This window comes from Cajanus cajan, chromosome 6 (assembly GCF_000230855.2).
Source record: "Cajanus cajan strain Asha chromosome 6, NIPB_CcT2T_4, whole genome shotgun sequence".
Classification (NCBI taxonomy): Eukaryota; Viridiplantae; Streptophyta; class Magnoliopsida; order Fabales; family Fabaceae; genus Cajanus; species Cajanus cajan.
Genome location: NC_138522.1, coordinates 6594132 through 6605223, shown reverse-complemented (window position 1 = coordinate 6605223; position 11092 = coordinate 6594132). Strand labels below are relative to the sequence as shown.

Genomic DNA, 11092 nt, shown 5'->3' with positions numbered 1-11092 from the left:
GGAAAACAAGGGAGAAAAAATAAAGTAAAAAGTGGAAAAGATGAAAAGAGAGAGAGAAAAATAGGAGAGGAGAAAGAAGAGTTAAAAATTAAAGAGAAGAAAGAAAAGAAATAGAGAAAAAATAAAAAAAAGGAGTTAAGAGATGGGTAAAGAAAAAAGAGTAAGAAATGAAAACATAAATAAATAAAAATAAGCAAAACAAGACAAAAAAAATAGAAATAAAAATTATATATACACGAGATAAAAAAGAAAAAATATATAAAAATTTCCAAATTCTTTGTTTAAAGAATTTAAAATTTTACTATTTTAAAAAATGTTACAATTACTTAAATTTTTAATTTTTAATAAACTTTTGATCCAAGCAAAATTGCACCTCAACTTTTAAGATTCTTAAAATTAAATAAATAAATTCATTTAAACCCCCCTCCCAAATCCACTATAAGCATGTTTGTGTAATTCCAACAACTTCCAAATCAACTATAGGCATATTTGTGTATAGTTCCAGCAACTTACAATTCTAACTGCGTTTTGACCGAAATTCCAGTTATCGGGTTAAATACATGTTTTTTAATTTCTGTCAAGATATAGGGATAGCAAGAACATCTTCGATTATTATTTTTTTAATAATTGAAGATGAAGACATACAGGCTTTTCGGTGTAACTGCTGCTTGGTGCTGAATAACCCATCCTCACTAGTCACAAAAGCCTAAGGTATAAATATTTTTATTTACATAGGACAAAGGCTTCATTGCAGCCATATTTGCCCTCAGTGATCTATGACTTAAAAACAGACCCATCGTTTACTAGACATCTGAAAATCATCTCCTAAGATGATCTCTCGTAAAGAAGGAATGTCGCAGAGCATCCCTAGCTGTAAGTCTCTCAAAAGGGTCATATCTAAGTAGTCCTTGCAAAAGATGTATAAGATCTCCAGCTGAATGATCAACATGCTGCATTATAAGATTCTGCAATTATTTGAGAAAAATTCCAAATAAGAACTAAGTCAGAGGGCATTCAAAATCAAAACTAAATAAAAAATTTCCATGACAGGTTTGAGAACAGAACAAACCTGTAGTCGGGGAAGCTTCATTACTGCTTTAATACTCTCTCGGGAGGTTGCACCCTCTGGCCAATCCAATCTACCCCTCCGGACATACTTCTCTGCATGTCGGCTAAATGTGCCAAGTAAAAGAAACACTAGTTATGTTCAAGTTCAATAAATTGATAATGATAGAAAGTTCAAATGGTAAATCACTTACTCGACTCTCTTTAGCATCTGCTGCGGTATAGGACCAAGCACCCTCTCCATCATAGCCAGATGCTCTAAATTTTCGTGAGTCTGAAACAAAGCTTCACCCTGAAATAGAAACTCGTAAGCTTGATTTCAACAAACAAACCATAACTGTATAGTATAAATCGGAAGTATCCAGATAATCAAACTTACTGTGCACAACTCAACTAATATACAACCCACACTCCATATATCACATGGATAGCTCCACCCAAGTCCTAAAAAACCATTGCCAATATCAAATATTTAGTTGGCATCATTAGCAGTGTTTTGGAAGAACAACGACATATGAACATAATAAACTACAAAACAATAGCATTTTTACAGAGAATATATGTACCAAGGATAACTTCAGGTGCCCTATAATGACGAGTTGATACAATGTAAGTCTGATCTTCTCGTTCATATGTAGTGCTGCCAAAATCAATAACCTTTATAGCACTAGACTTGGGCACTCTCTTGAAAAAGGAACTTGGTGATTTGGAAGTACTCTGTTAAACATAAGCAATGGATGTCAGTGATGACATTGTATCTGACCTAATAGCAAAGCAATTTCAGCCACTTGGTGTTCTTACTTTCCCTGAAAGCCCTTTTTCCATTTTAAATTTAACCAAAGCAAAAGCCAAAATGGCCATAACTGATAGCAATTTAAAATTCATTTTACATTCGTCTTATATTTATAAAGAGAAAACCTCTGCTAAATTAAATAAGAAATTTCACCTCCACACCAGCATTGCAGATGGCTCATCTATTAAGATTAACTCCAAAGTAGCTAAAGGCAAATTATAAATAACAAGAGTACCTTGTAATCAGGAATTTTCAGATACTCTGGTGAAACTAGAAGTATGTTTTCAGGCTTGAGGTCAGTATGGATCATGCGCAGGTCATGCATAACTGCAATTTTATAAAACAAAAAAAAACATTAGAAGGCCAACTTCAATGACAAAATAATAGAATGAAAATGACAATATTTAACATGTACAATTATACAAATAACACAGTACTACAATGAGATGTTAAAGACAGTATTGGCCATAATATGCACAAAACAGGATGGAAATATATTAAAAAACAGAAAGAAACTAGTTCAAGTAAATACTACACACATGCTACACATTCCAATAGTTGCCAGCCAATCTCACGGACAAGATCAATGGGAAATGATCGATAACTGTTTTTCCGAAGAAAATCGTATAAGCTTGGTCCAAGTTTCTCAAACACCTGTTGCAACCATTTGAATTTACCCAGGTCTTAACCCCCAAATTAAGTATATTGGGGAAATCAATCTATCACAAATCAATCAAATACTTACAATACAGATATGATTACGATAGTCAAACCAGTTCCGTATTTGCACACAACTGCAAGGAATAAACCCATTTAACCAATGCAATGGAATTAAACATGGTATGTCATACAGGTGTATACAACAAAAGTTTCAGAACATAATACTTACCGATTGCTACCTTTATCGTGTTTCCCCAGTTGTTGCAGTACCTCAATTTCTATCATGGCTGCCTCTCGATACTTCTTTATCCCACGGACAATTTTTATGGCAACCATTTCCTTCCTTTCTCTGTCCCAGCACTCCAAGACCTGCCCAAAAGTTCCTTCCCCCATTTTGCTATGGATCTTATCTGTAATCATGTAAACAGAGAGTAAACAATGCGAGCCTAGTCAATGAAACCAACCACAAGATCAATTTTAGAACATCCAATGCCCAAAATGGTTCTACATCAAGGAACATGAAACAGGACTATTTAAGGTGTTACTAATACTTCAAATTAAACCCAGTTTGAAAGTAGAGTGAGGATGTATATTGTGCAGGAATTCAAATGGTGAATTTTTAAATTAAATTACAGTTTCAACTAAAACGAAAATTAAACAGCCTCGTCCACGACAAATGAATATAAATTTCTTGATGGTAAAGTGTATTTACAGCGAGAAGTTAAATTATCTCCAAGCTCAAACATGTAATGTCCATCCTTGTCATCGTCTCGCCATGGGGGAGAACCATTTCGAGCAACTCCCTTAAACAGAGAACTAGTGGGATGTTCTGAAGGAGCAAAGCTTGAAATATTCTCAACCTCTTGTCCACAAAACAATCCTACCTGAGCCTACACACAGCCACCCATACATGCACCACTTAAAGTTAAAAGAAACAAATATCCATCCCATCATCATGAATTTTCACCTATGCACTTGCCCCAATCACAAATCGTCACAGAAAAATAACAACCGTAAGATAAACAACCATACGTTAAGCATAAAATAAACATAGAAACAAACAATCACAACCACATCTTCATCAAAATAGACATATTATTAATTAAAAAGCATTTTTTTTAGCATCATGAAAAGAAAGAAAAAAAAGCTGCTGGAAAATCGTTAGAGAAAAGCTGATAACATATCAATTAGAAAAAACTAACAGATCAATTAAACAAAACAAGGAACGATTAGATAAAACCTGAAACCTGTATCTGCACAAGAGACAAAAGAAGCAACGTTACCTGAACCAAACACACCTAATATACACAAAATCCACCAGATCTACAACAAGAGACACAAAAGAACCTGAATGAAACATGAGATCTAAGACTTTAGGATGGAAAAAAGGTTACCTTAGGAGCCTCAGCAATGTCCCAACCCAAACGCGCCCTCTTTCTCGGGGGCCGATCCATGTAGGTGTGAGGGAATTCAACGATGCGTTCCATCTCCATGATATTGCAGAATCGGAACGAAAACCAAATGGAAATTGAGAAAAAAGGGTACGAGTACAAGGGAGCGAGTTTCAGGTGAAAAGATAAGGTTTGCTTTGCACAGAGAGAACCCTAATTCTATCACCCCTTCAATTTTTTTTAGAGGAAAGGTGACCGTACACGTGTCCCCTTAACGTCGCTCCTTGCTTGCTATGATTGTTGTGTTAACCATGGGATATGGTTAGGGATGGTCCAACCTTTAACCACGGTTTGAATATGTTAGGTTATGTGATTGGTGGGGTTAGAATAATTCCATATGCTGTTGTATATGTGCGGTATATGCCTTCACGCGACGCAATCATAAAGGAAAAATTTTAAATATAAAATATTCAAATATTTTCAAAAATCTCCTTTTTATTTTACAAAAATATTTGTTTTATATATTTTTTATCTTTATCTATTACATTATATTATATTATATATAACAATATTGAAATATTTTTTAAAAATCACATTTTTATTTTACAAATTATTTATGTTTAAAGTATATCATTATTGAATCTATTATTTATTATTTATTATATTATAAAGAAAGATTTGTCGCATAGATAGATATCGCATGAAGTTTTCAATTTTTATTTTATAAATAATATATTATTATATTTAATTATAATAATTTTAATATTTAAGATAATTATAACAAATATCTATTTTAATAGTATTATAAGAAAATATTTTAATTTTAATTAACTAAGGTGATTACAACTAATATACTGAGATTTTTCCTATTTTTATTTTATTTGTGATTCTTTCTATGCATAAAAACACTTTATATTTAATTATACTAATCAAGATGATCATAATAAGTGTATATTCTAATAATATTAACCGGTATATTAGTATATATTTTAACTTGAAGTAATTAAGGTGAAAATATGACTAATATACTGAGATTTTTCCTATTTTTACTCTTTCTCTTTCTATTCATGAAAACACTTTAAATTTAATTATAGTAATCGAAATGATCCTAATAAGTGTATATTCTAGTAATATTAATCGGTATATTAGTATATATTTTAGCTGGTGAAAATATGATATATATATATATATATATATATGAGAGATTTTTTTTATTTTTTTAGACAAAATTAATGTTTTTAAAATTAAATTGGTCATTAAAATGGACGAAATACTAGTTTAAGGTTTAATAACTCAACTTAATTGAATTTTTGTAGAATCAATATTAATAAAATAATAATAATTAAATAATACATAAAATGAAATAAACATGGTATCATAAGTTTATAATACTAAAAATTAACCCTTCAAAAAAAAAAAGCGAACACTAAAAATTTATAATATTAAAAAAAACATAAAATTTACACATTTTTATCCTCTATTTGGCGTAGATGAATTGGGAGGAATAGGTAGAAAGTGAAAGAGAAAGGAATTTTGGTTTTTGGGGTTAGTGATTACATGAGATGAGGGAGTATAAAATTGGTGGGTTTTATGATTTTTTTTTTTTTACACTTAAAATGAGTGGATTAGAATGTAGAAGGAAAATGCAAGATTTTCCTATTGTATTCTTATTCGATTGATAATTAGTGACTATGTTGTATAATTATTAGCAAACATAAACAATTAGACAATTACATAATTGATTATGATAGTTAAATTTAGAGTTATAAAAGATATTAATTGTTCATATAATCAATTATATAATGAATATAATCAATTATGTAGAGGGGCTAAAAGTAACTTTTACTCTTATTTCTTTTTTAATGATCTTTCTTTTCATGTTAAGGACATATTTTGTCCACGTTGAAAAATTACACAATTAGCCTATTTTATTGTTTTAATTGTTTTTTATTACATTTTTGTGTTATACTTTTAACATTTTTCATAATCTTTCACCTTTTTATTGCATTTTCCAACCATTAATTATATCATAATCATTTAATAATATTTATATTAGATACAAATTTATATTTTTGAGTATTTTTAAGGACTTTTTCTCTGAAAAAAATAAAAAAAATTTAACTTTTTATCAAATTTGATTTTTATTTGTCATTATTTATGAATAAAACTTTAATATTTTAAAATAAATTATCAATAAATAAAAATAATATTAGGCTATAATATAAATTACTTATCATAAATCTAAAATATAATTTATATGTTTAAAAAATTTATTTATACAAATATTAAATATGATTTATATATTCAAATATAATATTTATTTGTATATATAATTTATTATAAATTTTAGTTATATATAAAAAATAATTTATTTATGTATTATATATATTAAAATACTAGTTATTATTTATTTATATTCGAGACACGCAAATATGTCAAGGTAAGCAACAAATACAGTGTGTCTTTATATGTGTGAATGTGTGAATGTGTGAACGTAAGCAATAAATCAATTTTATTATTCTTCATTTTTGTTTTGCATGTTCTTTTTTACCTTTTTGTGATCATCTCACTCATATAATGTATTTTTTTTTTTGGAGTTATCGCTTACTATATATTTTGTTAAGTTTAAATAAATTTTTAGTCCCTCAAATTTAAGGTATATTTGTTTTAAAAGTGATCTTTTTGTCCTATAATTTCAAAAAATTATTGTTTTAGTTATTATACTTACACTTTATTAAGGAATCTGTCAAATACTATCACATGAAATCTACTTGCCAGTATCTCTATTAGTGAAAACATCATATTAAACATAGATAATAGTGTATAATTATCTCAATCTATCACTTTCATATATATTATTGGTGATCTGAGAGATAAATAAAATTTTTAAAAGTTAAAGAAATTTTAAATAATAATTTTAAATTTTATGGACTAAAATCATATTTAAGTCTTTTTTATTTAAGTATTTTTTATGATATTATATCACTTTACGTTTCATGTAAGCCTTGATGGCTAAAAGCATAAAACATTGTTTGACTTTGTTTTTCAAATAAAGATTGCAATAAAATTATAATTTTTATTTATTACTTTATAATGAATAAATTCAATTGTGTTCTTTTAAAAAAAAATTGTATTACTTTATAAATTCAATTGTCATTTGTGGCCACTACTTTAATGTCTTGTAAGTCTTCTTCAAAGCAGTTTCATTCATGATAGAGGAACCATTTATAATATCATTATTCTGCAAGAGATCATTAATAGTATGTCTCACTCCAAACATAAAAAAGTAAATGTGGTATTTAAGTAGGACTTGGAAAAAGCATATGATTGGGTGGACTGGGCTTTCCTCCAATCAACCCTTTTGCAGTTTGGTTTTCCTTAGAGGAGTGTGCCTCTCATTATGTAAGGTATCTATTCCTCTCATATCTCTTTGTTGTTTAGTGGTAGTCGTATTGCAAGTTTTATACCAAAGAGAGAATTGAGACGAGGTGATCCATTTTCTTTGTATTTATTTGTTTTATGTATGAAGCGTTTGGGGCATATGATACAAGTTGTGGTTGGTGAAGGATTGCAGGAGCCATTCAAAGTTGTGGAGGTGGTCCAAAAATCTCTCATTTATCTTTTGTGGATGAGTGTTATTGTTCACAAAGGCAGAGTTGTCCAAATTAGGATAATAACATGTATTATTAAGGATTTTTTTGATGCATGTGGGCTGAAAATCAATATTCACAAGTCCAAGGCATTTGCATATAAGGGGGTGACCAACAGTAGGAAATAAAAGATCATTGTTATTTCGAAAGTCATATTTACTAATAGCTCAGAGTAGTACTTTAGCTTTCACATGACTCATGGTAGGGTTACTAAGAGCTTATTTATCTCTGTGGTGGATAAAATCCAATTTTGGTTGGCTTCACGTAAAAAAAAGGTTTTAAACATAGTTGGGGGTTATACTAGTCTATATGTGTTGGCATCAATCTTGGTTTATACGATGTAGTTTCAGTGGCTGCCTCAAGGCGTGTGTGATAGTTTAGACCAACTATCATGCCATTTTATTTGGAGCGATACTTTAGCAAGCAAGTTGCATTTAGTAAAAGGGAGTCTCTAACTAAAAGTATACAAGATGGAGGGTTAGGTGTAAAGGTGACTTAGGACAAAAATATTGCTCTATTAAACAAGTTAGTGTGGGACTTGCTTTATCATTCTAACAAGCTTTGGGTGTAATTGATTTTGGCCAAGTATATGGGGCATGATTTGTGGTTTCTACGAAGTGAATATTAGTATTCATAAGCTTTTTCAAAATCAGTTCTTTATGAAAATTTATTACTTAGAAGGTATATTTTCTAAGTGCTAAAGTTAAGTATATTTTCTGAAAATAGTTTCAAAAGGTAGATTTTTTAAGTGTTGAAACTTAAGTATTTTTTTTGAAAATAGTTTACAAGCTTATTTGTTAGCAAAACAGATTATGCACCAGTATAACAATGAATGTAGTAACATTAAATAAACAAGTTCTTTTATAAAAATCGATTTATTTTATGCAAATCTATTACTCAAAAGGTAAAGTTTATGAGTGTTGAAACTAAGTGTATTTTCTAAAAATAATTTATGAGTTTACTTGTTTATAAAACAAATTATGCAACAAGTTAAATAAACAAGTAAAAAATATAAGGGGAGAAAGAGAGATTGAACACATATTTATATTGGTTACTTTAATTAGGCTACTTCTAGTCCGCAAATAAACTTATAAGATTTTTCAATAAAAACAAAACAAATTATTGTTCAAACTTAGTCATCTGCGGATACAAACCACTACTATCCAACCACTTACTGAGAATTTTTTACTCAACCACCTGCTATGACACCCAACCTCATAGCCATGTACTATGAGATCACACAACACCTATTGTGGTTCTGTTTTTACGTTTCTACGCCTCTGCATACTTAGATCTAGGTAGGAAAAGTGTTTACAAAAGTGGGTTTTTGTGTTCTTGCATATTGCAAAAGCCACATGTAACTCTTCTACAATAGAACTTCCACTAAGAAAGATTTGAACTTCATTTTTCGATTACAAGACTAATACAAATATTAAAGTGGAGTTCTCTAAATAAATTAGCGTATGAAATAAGGATCAAAGTTTGTTAAACTTGACTAATCTCTCATTTTCTTTGCTCTTACTTACTTGAAAATGAGACCTTTGTCTTCCTTTTATTAAAAATAGATATGATATGGCTTGCTTATTTTTTAAGCAGATATTGACGTCATTGTACTTTTTTTTACTTTTTCTAGTGTTGTCAATTTTTCTTTAGAAGCAGTTACTTTTTGAGTTACTTTTTTAACAATCTTCTCTTCAAACCTTTTGAGCAAAGATTTCAATACTAGTCTTCTAAGAAACTAAGTTTTAACCGAAACTTTATGATGGATGGTTCAAACAACTAGTCTTTTTAAGGCATTTCCTCTTAGAGGAAATGTCCATCTTAAACCTCTTTGATCAGAGATCTATGATGAAGAAGTTGTGGGCTAATAAGGTCTCTATCATGGCAAATTATGTTTGCAATATGGAAACACTGACTTGTTTAGAACAACATGATGTTGCTACAATTTTTTTTTTGTTTTGAATATTTTATACTATAGAGGTCCAAATAGTATGAAACCAATTCTTAATGATCAGGACAGGTTTACCTATAAGTCTTATGAAGACATATTTATGACAACTTAAAAGAAGATTTAATATCAATCAAGGAAATGTCATCAATGACGTTATTGAATGAAGTTAGTTTATATATATACTTTACTACTTACATTTTCTTCTCTCTTTTTTTAATTGTTCATAAGTAAAAATAACAAGATTTAAATTTAGGACTTTGTATATATTATCTCAATTTTACCATTAGGCCAGTTATTGTGGTTCACCCTATATGAATAGTATATATTAAAATAGAAAAAAATAAAAATAATATATATAGAAAGAATTATACCAATATAAGACTTCACATTATATATCTCATCATCAAATTAAAAAAAAATTCTACTCTTGCTTTTCTCTCTGATAATAGTTGCAAAAATATAAATTAATTATAAGTTGGATAAAAATAAAAGTATAATCGATAAACTTATAATATTTTTATCCTGTACTTTAAAAACAAAATAAAAATATTTTAAATAGAGATAATTAAAAAGAAACGGAAAAATAATAAAAATGCATCGATGTAAAAGACATTAAATTTAGGAGATAAAACAACAATAAAATAAAATAGATTAAATACCAAAATTACATTTTAGCTGACTTTTAAGTAGGAAACTGTTATTTCGTAAATCAAAAACGATTTATTTACATCTTATGTTATTTGACACCTAAAAGAACAAAAAAAAAAAAGTGATATATGTTATACATTCTATTTCTACCATAAGTCCACGGTCTTCGTTAGGGTCACCGCATCCGAGGTATTATCCGCTTTGATCTCGTAGGACCGTCACGGTTTTGTCCTTTAAAAGGTGCTTCAGTGGGTTAAAGAGGAAGAATATTTATAAATTACTCTTAGCCTCGATTCCTAAGCGATGTGAAACTTTTAGGCATGTCAGAACAAGCCCCCCAGTCGATGTTAAGGGACAAGAGTGGCCTAGGCCCTCCTTCTAGCGCCAAATGTTCCTACCATAAATCCACGATCATCATTAGGGTCACTGCATCCGAGGTATTATCCGCTTTGACCTCGTTGGACCGTCACGATTTTGTCTTTTAAAAGGCGCCTCAGTGGGTTAAGGAGGGAGAGTGTTTATAAACTACCATTCTCGACTCCTAAGCGATGTGAGACTTTTAGGCATGTCGGAACACATTCAACTAATTTTTTCTTTATGTCTTTATAAATTCATGAATTTTTTATTTTAGTATCAAAATATAATATTTTAATTTACACATATAATATATATATATATATAATTTATTTTTATTTTGTAATTATATAAATTCTACATTTTTGTTCTTATAGATACGTATATCTTTTAGTTCATATATAAAAAATGACAGATTAAAAAAAAACTGACATTACATAAATTAAATAAAATGTTTTTAACTATAATAACGAAAAGTAAAATTTATGAAAATATAAAGAATAAAAAGATGATTAAATCTGTATAAAAAGATAGAACAAATGATAGGTGTAAAAGTATCTAATGTCCAGATATATGACAA

The 11092-nt window shown here is 29.1% G+C and overlaps 1 protein-coding gene across 3 annotated transcripts; it reads right to left on the bottom strand.

Moving 5' to 3' along the window:
* Positions 1-591: 591 nt before the first annotated feature.
* FC2 (LAMMER-type protein kinase AFC2) lies at positions 592-4150 on the bottom strand. 3 transcript variants are annotated; one of them, XM_020356713.3, is made up of 11 exons: positions 3913-4150; positions 3231-3408; positions 2748-2928; positions 2604-2652; positions 2398-2512; positions 2094-2185; positions 1632-1782; positions 1445-1509; positions 1260-1357; positions 1070-1172; positions 592-965 (listed from the first exon to the last, which is right to left on the bottom strand). In XM_020356713.3, the coding sequence occupies exons 1-11, from the start codon at positions 4009-4011 to the stop codon at positions 819-821; spliced, it is 1278 nt and encodes a 425-aa protein (XP_020212302.1). In that variant the 5' UTR covers positions 4012-4150; the 3' UTR covers positions 592-818. The 3 variants fall into 3 exon arrangements, with proteins under 3 accessions (XP_020212302.1, XP_020212303.1, XP_082932745.1); XM_020356714.3 differs by lacking the exon at positions 3231-3408 and having other exon boundaries at positions 3913-4116; XM_083076619.1 differs by lacking the exons at positions 2398-2512; positions 2604-2652; positions 3231-3408; positions 3913-4150 and having other exon boundaries at positions 2748-2889.
* Positions 4151-11092: the final 6942 nt, after the last annotated feature.

Excerpts from the sequence above, each read along its gene's own strand:
- FC2 (XM_020356713.3), bottom strand. The coding sequence starts at position 4,011 with ATGGAGATGGAACGCATCGTTGAATTCCCTCACACCTACATGGATCGG. Across the intron at positions 2,653-2,747 it reads CACGATAAAGGTAGCAATCG|TTGTGTGCAAATACGGAACT; the intron begins GTAAGTATTATG and ends TATTCCTTGCAG. Across the intron at positions 2,186-2,397 it reads ACTATTGGAATGTGTAGCAT|TTATGCATGACCTGCGCATG; the intron begins GTGTGTAGTATT and ends ATAAAATTGCAG.